The sequence below is a fragment of the Sus scrofa genome, chromosome 10 (genome assembly GCF_000003025.6).
Source record: "Sus scrofa isolate TJ Tabasco breed Duroc chromosome 10, Sscrofa11.1, whole genome shotgun sequence".
In the NCBI taxonomy this organism is placed as follows: Eukaryota; Metazoa; Chordata; class Mammalia; order Artiodactyla; family Suidae; genus Sus; species Sus scrofa.
Genome location: NC_010452.4, coordinates 10860301 through 10875327, shown reverse-complemented (window position 1 = coordinate 10875327; position 15027 = coordinate 10860301). Strand labels below are relative to the sequence as shown.

Here is a 15027-nt window from a genome sequence, read left to right as displayed (position 1 = left end):
GGCTACTTCAAGGGTCAGTTACCATGTTGGAATGTCCCTGGGTGTAATGGCAAATGTGAGAAAACCGAATCTCCTCATGAAGTGACCAGTCTGGGCTTCTAGAGGTACCTGATGGAGCGGGATGGATGGAAGGAGTGTTGGAGGAGAGAACCGCTGTAGCTCTCCGCCTTCCATCCCCCACCCCCTCCCTGGCTTCCGATTACAGCCCCCGCAGGAATAACCCCCGCCCCAGACCTCTCTCTACAAACCACCCCTGTGGGATTCTGATTCTACTGGTCCATTTTGCCGTAAGCGCCATCCCCAGAGGGAGTTCTTTCACTGCAGCACATGGATGTGCACAGCCCTTAATGAGAACTGATGCCCACATCGGTCAGCAGACTGGCGATTAACAGCCTGTTTGTGCAAATCCCTCAATGAGAGTTTCTCATCCAGTTACTATGTGTGCATTAGAATTTTCCCTTTGCTGTTCCACTCTGCTTCCAAACAGCTGATGGACAGAGTTGCCGCATGGCTTAAACATGCAAGATACACACAATTTTGCATGTGGGTGTCCCCCCAGGATTCGGTCCATTCTGTGTCTGTCTGTCTCAGATTCCCTCCTCCCCACCCCCATGGGTTTTTTTTTCCCCCATTAGGGCAAATGGAAGGCCCACGCCACCTGTTAGGATTACATCATTGGCTCCCCAGAACACAGTTGCACCAAAGGCCTTAAACAAAGTAGTTCTTCTTGTATTGTTTGCACTCAAAGAGCTGATATCATGCCAACTGATGTCATTGCATGTCTTTGTGTAACTGCTATGGCAACTGGGCAGGTGGGGAGCCTCTCGCTGAAGTCACTGGGAAAGGAGGTGTAGAGACAGAATTTTAAAAAGCTGCATGCTGCTTTTTCTGTGTGTGTGGTTTTCTGGCCTGTTTTTTTTTTTTTTTTTTTTTTTTTTTTTTTAACGAGTTGCTTTTAAGACAAATTACAGCTTGAGGACCCTAAATAAGAACAGAGAGAAGTCCCCCCCGCCACCAGCCCACCCCTGGCTGCCCCCTTAAAGACTTCTTTTGAGTTTGTTTTGTTGTTCTTTTCTCTCATCTTATATGGAAAAGTGTAACAACTGTCTTTTTCTTAAGAAAAAAAAAAAAAGGCGGGGATTAGGTTCCCATCACAGAACTGGTGTGGAACTGAACTGTTTACTTGGATTTTATGAAGGCACATGGAGTCAATTTTAAAATAACTCTTTTAAGTCTCTTGTGGAGCTTGTGATGGTGGTGGTGGATAATTTCAAATTTTCATTTAGGTTTTAACTAATGAAGTTTTTCTGGTGTTTCCGTTTCCTCTATCTACTTGGAAAATGATCTCTTTAGGAGTTCCCGTCGTGGCTCAGTGGTTAACGAATCCGACTAGGAACCATGAGGTTGCGGGTTTGATTCCTGGCATTGCTCAGTGGGTTAAGGATCTGGCGTTGCCGTGAGCTGTGGTGTAGGTTGCAGACGCGGCTCAGATCCCGAGTTGCTGTGGCTGTGGCTGTGGTGTAGGCTGGCGGCTACAGCTCCGATTGGACCCCTAGCCTGGGAACCTCCATATGCCGAGGGTGCAGCCCTAGAAAAGACAAAAAAAAATAAAAAAAAAATAAATAAAATGACCTCAAATATATTTTTCATGATTTCATAGCAGAATAAGCTGAATAGGTAAGCATAGAGTTTAATTCTAGAAATCACTTATAACGATCATAGCTCCTGTTTTTCTTTTCAAAAAGTGAAGATTTTGACACGTACCGATGATCATAACATTAACCCCTGCGAATGATTTTGAGTCATGGCCAGATCTTAATGAAAACAGGACTTGCCCAGGTGACAGGACTCATGTACAGCGGCTGTGAACAGCCCTGAGACTGGGTCTGGGTTACTGCCTAGAGAGCTTCCTGCTGTGGTTGCCAAAGGGGAGACTTGAAATGGAGAAGGACAGATGTCAGGTTCAGAACCTAGTGGACAGATAGACTTCCCGTGTTTATTTCCATACAACCATCTTCCGTTCACATTCTCTGTTTCCTCCCTTATCTCCTGAAACTATCAAGACAGAAGTAAGGCATTTATCAAGGTGGGTAAATACTCGGTTTTGGTGGCTTTTCTAAGAGATCTCCAACTTCCCCCTCCGTTCAGAGGGAAGGCCCCAGTGGACTTAGTTGATAAGAATGAGAGCCCATTTGGTAGAGGATAACGTTGACTCAGATTTCATAACCCTTACATGTATATTGTACAACTTACCCTTTGCAATAATCCTTTGTTTTTACTCACAAGTGTATCCAACAAATATTAAAGATAAAAGTTCAAACAATAAACTATGATCCATAAATTTCCTACTTTAAACAAGTGTTAAACAAGTGTTTTTTGTTTTGATCTTCAAACAAAACATGTTTTGATCACACGTATGGTGAATTTTTTAATTTTTTAATTTAATATTAAACAGAAACATTTTCTTTGCCCTCATACTCCCTTCACAACTTTTAATGGCTACATAATAATTACATTGGGTGAAGAAGACAACGCTTCCCTTTAAAGAAATGGGGTTTTTTGTTTGTTTGTTTGTGTTTAACTTGGCCCTTTTAGAAAACAGGTACTGCTAAAGTGAGCATCTTTATGCATCTAGTTGAGTATCTTTGGTCAGATGACTTAAGATACCTTCCCAGAACAGACACTACATCAGATGAGGGGGAGGTTGGCATACTTTTTTTTTCTTTTTAGGGCTGCACCCTCGGCATATGGACGGTCCCAGGCTAGAGGTCGAATCAGAGCTGCTGCCAGCGGGTTACACCACAGCCACAGCACCACCAGATCTGAGCCGCATCTGTCACTTACCCCACAGCTCATGGCAACACCAGATCCTTTAACCCACTGAGTGAGGCCAGGGATTGAACCTGCATCCTCATCAATACTAGCCAGATACGTTTCTGCTGCGCCACAGCAGGAACTCCCTGGCATACGGTATATGTGTCTGCAGCCATTCCAGACTACCAGTCACACTAAGAGGTATATGCCATTGCCCTCATGTTCCAGGTGGGGAAATTGAGGCACACAGAGAGAAAGCAGCTTATCCAGGTCACAGACGCAGGTAGGGTGCAACTGCTCATAGCCAAGGTAATCCTGCTTCTTCCGGGGTAACCATTCTGCTCTTGGGAGCCAGCTTGGCCTCCTTGGGAGCTTATGAAGGGTGCAAGACACACACCTGTACTGCCCAGATACTGGCAGAAATTCTTACCCCAAGAAGTCACCTGTGGCTTCCTGGGCTCCCAAAGTGTGAGATTCTGTAGAGGCCACTGAGCATATGGCTTTTGGGGGCAGATCGAATTTGCTGCTAATGAAACCACCTGAAGCTTTGTGGAACTCTTTTCAGGGCTTCTTGCCCCAGGGAGACCAGCACATTTTCTTTTCTGTGTGTGTGTGTGTGTGTGTTTCTTTTTCCCAATCCGTTCCCCTGCCAGCGACTGAACCCGCTCCAGAGCAGCGACCCAAAGCTGCTGCAGTGACAGCACCAGACCTCCTTAACCAGCTGTGCCACAGGAAAATGCCCCAGGGCATTTTCAAGGCATTGTTTTCCGTGATAACCTCTGCCTTTGTCTTGGAACTCCAAATCGACTTGCATTTTTGTTTCAGTTTCATTAAAAGAAAGAAAAAAAGGAATAAGCCGCCACACCCACTCATTCCTATGGGGAAAACGGCTGGGGAAAACGGCGTTTTCTGGCCGTTCTCAAGTTCTGAGGGTTAGTCCTTCTCACTTTCTGTGTTTCGGCCGCAGGTGGACTTAGCAGTTTTAAGCAGAACCATGAAAACCTCTGCGACAACTCCCTCCAGCTCCAGGAGTGCCGGGAGGTGGGGGGCGGCGCGTCCGCGGCCTCGAACCCGCTACCTCAGCCCGCGCCCAGCACCCCCGACATCGAGAACGCCGAGCTGACGCCCATCCTGCCCTTCCTGTTCCTCGGCAACGAGCAGGATGCTCAGGACCTGGACATGATGCAGCGGCTGAACATCGGCTACGTCATCAACGTCACCACCCACCTGCCCCTCTACCACTACGAGAAAGGCCTCTTCAACTACAAGCGGCTGCCGGCCACCGACAGCAACAAGCAGAACCTGCGGCAGTACTTCGAAGAGGCCTTTGAGTTCATTGGTAACTATCTCCCACGGGGAGGTCGCATCTTCCGCCTCCCTTTCTCCCTCCAGCCTTGGCTTTGCTCTCAGGTCCGAGGTTTACGCCTGGGTGGCCATCAACGCTGCCCGAGGCGTTTGGGGGCTCTGCCACCTGGTGCGGCCAAAGTAGCCTCCTAAGTCGTAGCTCCTGGAGGCTCCTGGAGCCCACGGGATGGTCAAAAAAGACCGGTTCCCACTGGGCGGAGGGCCGCTCAACGAGAAACCCTCCTCCTCCCGGGGCTCTCGGTGAGAAAGCCGCAGGGGTCACAGCACTGACCGTCCTTTAATCGCAGCGCCCAAGAACTGGCAGAGAGTAAGAAACTGGCGGTCAGGGCAGGTGCACGGGAACTCCGGGCACCGTGCAGGCCCTACAAGCGTCGGCCCTCCTCGGTATCCGCGGCTTCTGCCCATCGCAGGTGCGACTCGCCGATGCTGAGTTCTGAGGGTCCTTTGCCATGTTCACATGAGGGACTCGAGCATCCGCAAATTTCATCGCGGGGGGTGGGGGGGGATACGGGGCGGGCTGTTGGAGTACGATGCCCCTTCCAAAGTCACCCACGTCTCCCTTACTGTGAGGTAAACTCATTTGCCACTGATACCGCCTCTTTACAGGAGGTGGCGGCGCGGGCAGCGTTTCTGAGGAAGGACCTGTTTCAGACACCTGGGCCGTGGTGACCAGGACCCTGTCTCTCCTCAGGGCAGAGCAGAGAGAGGAGGGGAGGGCCGCTGGGGGTGGTTTTCCCTGCTGTTTGCTTTGTCTCAGATCATCGTTGGGTGGCAAAAGGGCACGAGGTCACCTGTTAATGAACTGGTATGAGACTTCCGTAGTCTACCCCAGACTCGCCCAAGCGGGAAAGACCAAATCGTGTAGTTCCCAAGGAGAGAAAATTCTAGCATCAGCAGGCTTTAATCTCCAGAAGGAAGAATGGCCAGGCTGGCCCTAACCTTAAACTTTAACGTTTGCTGCTTCTCTAGCTGCAAACTATCACAAGGCTCAAAGTATCACTCGGTGAGCACCTGGCACCCAGCGGGTAGTTAACAATTGTTTGTTTTTTCAAGCAACTCCAACCTTTCTTCCCACAAAGGGATGACCCAGTGCTTTTCCTAAATATTGCAGCAGGTTGTCACTGGCCTCTCTCTCGGGAAGAAGGCAGGCGTGTTTGGTGTCTCTTTGTCTAAACAACAACAAAAACCTTGGATTTAACGGCCAGCAGGGAGGCTGGATTTGCCAGAGATTTGGCAGCTGTGGTCACCTTGCCTGCGTATCCCTGTGAATTGTGGCTTTAATACAGGACCGTGGGATGGTCAGTCTGGGAGGAATTTCTTTTCTTTCTTTCTTTTTTTTTCCATCTGTGGCACCCCACAGCATATGGAGTTCCTGGGCCAGGGATCAGGTCTGAGCCGCAGTTGCGGCAACCCACTGTGCCGGGCCAGGGAGCGAACCTGAGACCCAGTGTTCCCCAGGTGCCGCTGATCCCATTGCGCCACAGTGGGAACTCCTGGGAGGAACTTCCGAGTGGTCACTGAGCTCAGAAAAGTAAGGTGACTTCTCCAAGGTTGTAGGAATCTTAGTGTCCCAGAAGGGACCAGAGCCTGGCACTCTCAACTTCAAACTCAGGAGCCTTTTTATAATGCATTGAGGCAGTGTTTATAAGGCTCTTATTAGTTCCCAACAGGCAGAGCTTGTGGCTGCAAAGATGCTTGAAATTCTTTACTGCTGGTGTCTGAATCAAACCTTGAGCCTTGGGGAAGAAAAGTTTGTCACCAAGCAGAAGAGGAACTTCCTGGTTGATATATGATGTCGTGCCTGTAATTTTATCTGACTTAATTCCAGTTGGGGGAAGTTAGGAAATGGTTTTCCGTGTAGTGAGTAGCATAGGATATGCTTGTTCTAAGAGGATTTCAGTCAAAGCACCCACATTCCTTATAGATTATTCAGGCTCACCTGTTTTTTTTTTTTTTTTTTTTTTTTTTTCTTTAAAGAAACAAAACAGAAAATAAATAGCATTTAGCCTGAAAAGCAATTCAACATCGCCCCCTGCATAGGCACCGTTTTTATTTTCTTTGTTATATCATTAGATCAACTGAAATACTATACTCGCTTGAAGGAAAACAGAGCCTGTTTTATAACACAATAATATTCACAGAGTCCACTGTAAACTAAGCGGAGTCTAGGTTTAAGGTTTACCTCTGCCAGTTTCTTTATCCTTGAATGGGGTGGTGCTATTTCTTTGGTTCTGAGCCTGCTTAGTTGGTGTTGGTCCCATTAATCAGAAGGGAAGATTGAGGCTCTCAGCAGTTACAGGACTTACGCAAGGTGGAACCACGGCCAAAGGCAGCACTTGGGGGCTCTTTGCCACCCGGCTTTCCAGTCTTGGGATGAAGGCAGCTAAATACTGTGTGCTGAAGAGAAGAAATCAAAAACGAGAGATACTTTCCTAAAATACTGTTATCTAGAAGGAAGCTAAATCTTTGGATTTTTAAGATGAAAATTTGCACCATGTCTCTTTCGTTGGTCTCCTGGTGGGTAGCCAGGAGTAGGAGTTTATGTTAGAACCTGGCTCTCCTATTCCTTCTGCTTCCCTAGTCTTCATCTCAGGGCTACTTTTTTCAAGGCTGCCTTCTAGTTTAGACATGTCATCAACAATCCATTCAGGCAGTGCCCACAAGCTGTTCCCCTAGGATTTTAAAATAGCTGAAAACCTTTAGAGTGTTGCCATATGCAATTGCTCTGGATTCTGAGCCATCATTGGAACTCCTCCGTCTTCTGCATCATTGCCGTGTTGGAAGAGCATGCCTGGATGCAGAGGGGGTTGGATGGCTCAGATGGAGATGACGCCTTATGCCTGAGGACTATACGCCTTTAACTTTGCAACAGTAGGGCTTTCCGGTGAGAAGCTGAACATAGTAACTTTCCAGTTGAGTTTTGTTCCTTTAACCTCCTTTAGGGTTTCACCAGACAAACTCATCCATTTAATCTCAGTTCCTATAATCAGCCATCCTATAGCACAAACAAAGAAATGTTTCTTTTTTCTCTTACGGGTGGGAATGACATTGTTAATAACACTGGCTTTGATGAGTCTCACCGCATGGCTGTGGGAACCAACATCCTTAATCAGAGGGGATTCCTAAGCAGGAGCTTGCTTCATCCTGAAGCTGACTGTGCCATGGCTCCGTCCTCAGCTGGCCACCATCACCTAGGAAGTCGACTGTAAATGACTCCTTGACCTAGTTTTTTCTTTAGACGCAGAAATGTAGCTTCTTGTTCATGCTACTGTTGCTTTCAGCCAGTTCTGAAGGTAGTGACATAAACACACACAGTTAACTAGTGACCTATTCTGCCTTCCAAAGCCATTTTAACGTGTTCTCTCTGCAGAAGTGGCATTGTCCAGTCTGGATAAAAGCTAACCTCTCTCCCTCCATCTCTCTTCTCCCCTTCACCTGTTCCTCTCCTTCATTCCAGAGGAAGCTCACCAGTGTGGGAAGGGGCTTCTCATCCACTGCCAGGCGGGGGTGTCCCGCTCGGCCACCATCGTCATCGCTTACTTGATGAAACACACGCGGATGACCATGACTGATGCTTATAAATTTGTCAAAGGCAAACGGCCAATTATTTCCCCGAACCTGAACTTCATGGGGCAGTTGCTGGAGTTTGAAGAAGACCTAAACAACGGCGTGACACCGCGGATCCTGACACCAAAGCTGATGGGCGTGGAGACGGTTGTGTGACAATTGTCTGGCTGGACAGGATGACAGTTCTCCGCTAGGAGACGGAGAGGATGGATGCTTTCTTTTCTTTTTTTCTTTTTTTAGCTGGGGGTAAAGTTTGTGAATGGAAACAAACTCATCTAAAAACTTGTTATTTTTAACCCGTGTGAGAAGAATTTAACTTTTGACGCCATTGAGATTTACTTCCTGCGAACCGACAGAGCAGGGAGGCTGAAGAAGTAATTTTTTTAAGCCAACAATAAAAATGTCATAAAACTTGTTTCTTCCCCTTTTCCTTTTAAGCGATTTGTAGAGTTTACAATTAACTAGTCTGTGCAGGTTCATAGACCGAAGATGCTACACTTTAAGCCAATTAAAAAGAACCAAAAGTAAGTAGAAAAGATGCTGAATCATGAAGGTCCAGGATCCGCCTGGGCTGTCCTTACAGAAAGCAAGAACCCAACCAAACCAAGCCCTGTCGTGCTCACTGGTGCAAAGAGAAGCCCAGGGCAGCTGAAGTGGTCTAAGAACGCTTCATGTTCTTTCAAGTGTCAAAGGATACTGTTGATTTTGTGTGTTTCATACTTTGGATTACTTTTCACCCTTTCTGGGTTTAAGAGATTTTTTTTTTTGGAAATGGCAAGGACCCGACCATTATAGCATATGCCTTCACTGGCTTCTTGTGCAATAATATGGTGTTTTGAGTGTGCAAATGAGTTAGAGTTGGCAGCTGAACAATAGATAAATAGTGCAAAATTGCCAGCTTGGAGATAGAAATGAGTTAAACAAAACCAATTACTTTCTTTCCCACCTTTTTCCTTTGATTTTTTTCCCCTCTGATTTAATTCTGGTTACCGTGCCATAAACCTTGTTACATATGTATATCAGAATGTAAAAAAAAAAAAAAGAAAAATTTATTTAAAAATATTTTTCGCAAAAAAAACTTGGTGTGTTTCTGTTGATTGTGTAAAAATTTATTTTCATTATATAAATGAAACTCATTTGGAGATGTGTCTTTTTTCCTCAACTTAGGCTGAAGCATCCTTTACCTCTTGTAACTTGTACATGTAACATAAGTGGAAATAAACACACGTTTTGATGCAGGGACAGAGAAACGAGGGAGGGGAAATGGTCTCTGGCTTCAGTGGGAAGAGGAGAGAATGAGCGAGGACATTAGAAAGAGCTCTGTCTGTCCAGTCGTGATCCCTGCTGCTGTGACAGCTCCACCACCCACTTCTGCCACGTGATTCCTCTTGCAAAGGCGAAGCCTCCGGTAATCGCCTTAAAGGCTTGAGAAGGTTCTACACCAGCCTTTGAGCCTTGGTGATCAGGTTACTGCCAGATTGGTTAGAATTCTGTGATCTCCTCAGTGGCTATTGGATGTATACTTGTGACAACCTGCTATTTAGGTGTCTTGCCACGCCCTCCCCCCTCATTGTCACTAGCTTGCTTGCATCTTTGGTGACGTTACCCAAGCGGTGTGCACTGCAGCATAGGGCTCTTTCCTTCTGGTTTTGCCAGCACGCCGAATTCAGCTTCGTAAATGCGATTTCCCCATCACTCTCGGCTCATGTGCAGCAAGTATCCGCAGTTCCCAGTCCGCAGAGAAGAAAGGGTGCAGCTGGGGGAGAGCATGACTCAGATGGTTCCTAGGTTTTATGAGAATAGGTGCCTGCAGGGAACTGGCCAGGGGAGGTTCCACAGCAAACAGACATTTGCCTGGGGTGAGTAGGCGAGTCGAAGGAATCTAGCTTTCTAACTCTGCATGTCTACACTGGCACGTAATATTCCGGTGAAGCTTTGCGGACAAGTTCACGAAATATTGTTGATATGTATTGTTTTAGAAACTAGCTTTTCTACTAAAGCAATTTCATGTTTTCTTTTATTAGAAGTGGGGGCACTTTATTAGGAATTAACTGAGAGCTGTTTTGAATTACTTGGATTTACTACAAAGCGTTAATACGGGGAAAAGTAAATCTCTCTTATGGCGCTTTGTACTCCTCAGACAAGTAATTTTCTTGGTGCTGGAAGATATGTAAGGAATGGGGTTGATATGCAATTAGCTGTTTAAAATACATAATGACATAGGTACTAGGTATTTTTCTTTATTCTGAGTCACAGCGTTAACGTTCTCATCATTTGTTTGATTCCCTTTCTTTCTCTTTTCCCTTTTTCTTTGAACAAAACAAAGCAAGGGATCGTTATGGTTTCTCTCCTTCGCTGCATGGACATAATTTATGTTTGTTGAACTTTTTGATTTTGAGAACAAGACTGTCCTGGGGCAGATAGGAATCCTGCCAACCAGCATACCGAGAATGCTGAGAGAGATTCAGGTCGAGTTTGCTCATCTGTTTTGAGTTCCTTAGCCTCTGTTTCTTCACGAGGAATGTTAACCACTTCATGAAAGTAATACGGAGTAACCAAGCCATTGCTCTAGAAACAAGACTCCCTGGCTTTAGTTACCAAAGCAAACCTGGGTCGTCTCACACTTGGGCAGTAAGGGGGCTCCTACCGACGCTGGGCTGCGGTTGAGAAAAGCATAGTGTGCATTGCACACGCCGCCGAGCAAGGAGTCCGGGGCAGCTGGTGCTCCAAATACCCTCCTCCCTGGTGGGTTTCCGCAAAGCACTGACATCCGGCTGAGAGAGGGGCACTCCGGGGTATGTGATCAGCTCGCACATGACCCTCTGATTGCGTCAGTGTCTTGGGGTTAACACTGTCCGTCCTGATGCGCCAGCAGGTCTGGGGTTTGTGGTTATGACCATCTAATAGTTCATTTCTTCCATTTGGTGGGGGTTTTAGCATCTGTCCAACAACTCTGGACACGGGCATCAGATTCTACTATTTAGGCAGCTCAGAGAGGAGCTAAAGCAGAGGATACGGGGGAGGGGTCTGTCCCATGAAGGCACCGTAGGGTCCTGCTCAGGTACAGCATCTGGGCCTCACTTGGTACCTGGGAACTTTGGGGCCGAGCTGCCAAATTCAGTGTTGTCTTCCTGAGAAGGAGATCTCGGGCCGACTCAGGCGCGTAGCATTCTGAGTCCAGCAAGAGTCATTTCGTGCTGGATGCACTTACCTCTTTGAAAGAGTGCATCCGTAAACATCTAATTTTTTTAAAAGATAAGGAGCATTATCCCTTTCCACTAAACTGAACAGCAGCTTCCGCTCCTCAATAATCATTTATTTCCACAGTTAATACACTTCCAACCAGTGGGTATTAACCAAGACAGAGTGCGCATTTCGTGGAAGATCTTGGGCCGGTAACTTTTGGAGAGAGACCTGGGAGGCGGGTGTGGGTCAGAGAAGCAGATGGGGGGTGTGACAAGGGGAGAATCAAGAGAAGAAACACAAACCAACAACCACACACTGAGGGGAAGTGAGGAAAGACACGACTATCCGGACCAGCCCCTTTTCAAGGCACAGGTTTCAAGCTACTGTACAGACAACTACTGTTATTCTCAGTAAATGAGTTCAGGTTCAACACCGTTATCATCCCCGTTTTACAGGTGTTAACTGAAGCGTGCATGCGTGCACACGCGCGCACACGCAGAGGCAGTGACCAAGGACTAAGCTCTCAGGTGCTATAAGCTGTGAGTCAGGCGGTTCCCACAGAGCGTCACCTGGCCACTCTCTTCTCTGGAAAAGAAACACTTCAACTTGGAAGAGAGAGGACGCGTGAGCCACACTGGGCTCTGGTATTGCCACACCCCGCTCCTCCCCAACACACACGGGAAACCAGCGAGATGGGTGAGCCTGGATACGCTTTCAACAGGAAAAGAAGCCCTGAGAGCAGCCAGATGGGGAGGCTCCAGAAACTCTGAATGGCTGGCGCGCGGGAGGCAGAAACAGTGTGGGGAGGAGCTTTGGCTCACGGAGTCACTGCAGAGACCCTCCGCTGCCCCTGGGCCACCCCCCAGAGCCACTGTCCAGATGTGCCAGGCAAGTGCACCTGCCAATCACCCCCACACACACACTTCTCCCAGGAAAATCTCTGCATTATAAATCCAGAAGAATGTCGCTAGAAGATTGATTTCAAGGTTATTCTGTAGGCAGCTTGTAGCATCTGACTCTCAGGCCCAAAACACAAAGTGTGTTTTTTGTTTTGTTTTTGTTTGTCTTTTTAGGGCCTCTTCTGTGGCATATGGAAGTTCCCAGGCTAGGGGTCAAATCAGAGCTGCAGTTGCCAGCCTACAGCACTGTCACAGCAACCCCAGATCCGAGCTGCATTTGCAACCTATGCCGCAGCCTGCTGCAATCCTGGATCCTCTAACCCACTGAGCGAGGCCAGGGATCGAACCCACATAGTTGGACCTAGAGATTATAACACTAAGCAAATCAGACAAAGACAAATATCATATGATATCACTTATATGTAGAACCTGCTTTAAAACTTGATACAAATAAACTTATTTACAAAACATAAACAGACTCACAGACTTAAAAAAACAATTTATGGCTACCACAGGGGATGGTGGGTAGGATAAATTAGGAGTTGGCATTAACATATACATACTACTGTTATAAAATCAATAATCAACAAGGTCCTACTGTAGAGCACAGGAGACTCTACTCAATATTCTATAATAATATGGGAAAAGAATCTGAAAAAGAATAGTTATATGTATAACTGAATTACTTTCCTGTATACCTGAAACTCACACAGCATTGTAAATCAATCATACTCCAATATAAAATAAAATTTAAATTTAAAAAAGAAGCTACAAAAAAAAAAAAAAGAAAATGATGTTTTCCGCCTAGAAGATACCACTATCACTCCCACAATTGAAAAGATACCAATCTTCTCTCCAAATAAGAGCGTATAAGCTCACGTGTTACTTTATCCATTTGTGGGTGTTATTTCTTCCCCTTTTACGTGCGAGCTGCTCTCCCTTTGATATCTTTCATTTAAATACTGAGATACAAGGATGTTATAGATTGAATTGTGTTTGCCAAAAAGATGTTTCTCAAGTTTAAACCCCAGACCTTGTAAATGAGATCCTTTGGAAACAGCATGGTTGCCGATGTAACCGAGTTTTTAAAAGGTCATATTGGATTCGGATGGGAGCTAAGACAAGTACGGGTATAACTGGACTGATCTGTTTTATAAAGAGCAAAATTTGGACACGTACAGAGAAACCAACGCCGTGCAACCAGGGAGGTGGAAGTTGGAGTGATTCATCTAAGAGCCGGGGGACACCAAAGACTGTGAGTGTCACCCCAAGCAAGGAGAGAGGAGAATCAGATTCTCTTTCAGAGCCTCTGAAAGAATGAACCCTGAGGACACCTTGATTTTGGGCCTCTGGCCTGCAGACCATAACAGAATAAACTTCTTTTTTGCTTTTTGCTTTTTGAAGGCCGCAGGTGCGGCATATAGAAGTTCCTAAGCTAGGGGTTGAACTGGAGCTACAGCTGCCAGCCTACACCAGAGCCACAGCAACACGGGATCCGAGCCATGTCTGTGACCTACGCCACAGCCACAGCAATGCTCAATTGTCAAGCCACCGAGCAAGGCCAGGGGTCAAACCTGCATCCTCTTGGATACTAATCAGGTTCATTTCTGCTGAGCCACAACAAGAACTCCCTCTATGTTTTTTTTTCTTTCTTTCCTTTTAGGGCTACACCCGCGGCATGTGGCGGTTCCAGGTTAGGGGTCGAATCAGAGCTGCAGCTGCTGGCCTATGTCACAGCCACAGCAACGTGGGATGGGAGCCACACAGGCGACCTACACCACAGCTTGTGGCAACGCCGGATCCTTAACGCACTGAGCAAGGCCAGGGATTGAACCCGCATCCTCGTGGATCCTAGTCGGGTTCATTGACCGCTGAGCTATGAAGGGAACTCCTCCCTTTTTTCCCCCTTCTATTTTGTTTTAAGTCTAGTTTTTGGAATTTTGTTACGGCAGCCCAAGGAAATTACTGCAAAGAATAACCACCTTGACCACTTCTTATACTAGATGGCAGATCGAGGAGAAAAAAGAATCCGTTAATATGTAGCAAAACGTATTCGAAGTCAGAATGTTTATAAATCTTGCTTTCCTAATTTCTACAAATGATCATGCGGTCCTAGTTGATGTTGATAAGTTCCTGCTTTTGCTGTACCCACTGTCCTCAGCAAGCATCTCCACTGGTGGTGGTGCCTTGCCTCTTAGGGTGGCCTAAATCTTCATTTTTGAAGAAGCTGAGCCTTTGGAAGTTCTGTCTGCATTGGGTCCCTTTGTTATGGGCCATGAGAGTCTAAAAGGTGCCCTATGTTTAGACATAGTTCTTCCTACACCCATCGTCCTGTTGTAACCCAGCTTCCCCATGGTAGTCACGTCACCCCAACAATACCGTAATCCTGTTCTTTGCCTGTTGTTTCTTTAGTGTGAGGAGCCCAAAGTAGACAGCAGAAAGTGTCAACTTCCCATTTAATGGGGCCATTGCTGGATTACCTAGCTGAAGTGTCCATCCCCGGGGAACTAAGCCTTCTAGACCAGCAGAACCCCAAACTGTAGAGTACGTAGAACAAATTTTGCAAGTAGAACACCTGGAAACAGTGAGGAGTGTTTTCATTTCTAGCTCTTGATTTCTGGATCTGGGAACCTGGGATAAGGAGAAACAGCGATATATTTAGTTGACCATGTAGAGACTTTGATGTAGCTTGCAGGATATTACCTTAGCCCTAAAAAGTTTCCATTCATCTAGCTCAGTAACTGAACTGTCCAAATAACTACTTGTTTCAGATTGATGGATAACACGGTAAGTCTAGTAAATTCCATGAGTGTGAGCCTGTTTCTACACTTCATTTGCTGCAAAATAAGTTCCTCGGGCAGAAGCAAAGCATTGTGGAATACCATGATGGTGAATAAGACATAAGAAGTCTGTAAGTCCGCTGATACTAATTTTAGCAAAAGCATTACAAACAAGGGAAGAAAATCCAAGTGAAGAGTCCATTTCTACGGAGTGACGATGCAATACTGGCTCTTCCACAATAGAAGAGATCCAACATAATTAACCTGCCATCCAATGGCTGGTGAATACCCAGGAAACATTCTATTCCAGGGCCTTGGTGTTAATCTCTGGTCCAGGTGGGCTGGATGCTCAGTGGTGGCTGTAGCCAGATTAGCCGTGGTGACCGGTAGTTCATGTTGCTGAGCCCAGGCATAAC

At 46.4% G+C, this 15027-nt stretch overlaps 1 protein-coding gene and 1 long non-coding RNA gene across 3 annotated transcripts in view; one reads left to right on the top strand and one right to left on the bottom strand.

The window, feature by feature from the left end:
• Positions 1–8882, top strand: part of DUSP10 (dual specificity phosphatase 10) — a 39407-nt gene extending 30525 nt beyond the window's left edge. For both annotated transcript variants that reach the window (XM_003130510.5, XM_013980028.2), the window contains exons 3-4: positions 3782–4153; positions 7637–8882. In XM_003130510.5, coding sequence (XP_003130558.1) covers positions 3782–4153; positions 7637–7902 — 638 coding nt within the window. In that variant the 3' untranslated portion in view covers positions 7903–8882. The remainder of the gene's footprint in view (positions 1–3781; positions 4154–7636) is intronic.
• Positions 1–15027, bottom strand: part of LOC110255634 — a 78309-nt gene that overhangs the window by 3188 nt on the left and 60094 nt on the right. The window lies entirely within an intron of this gene.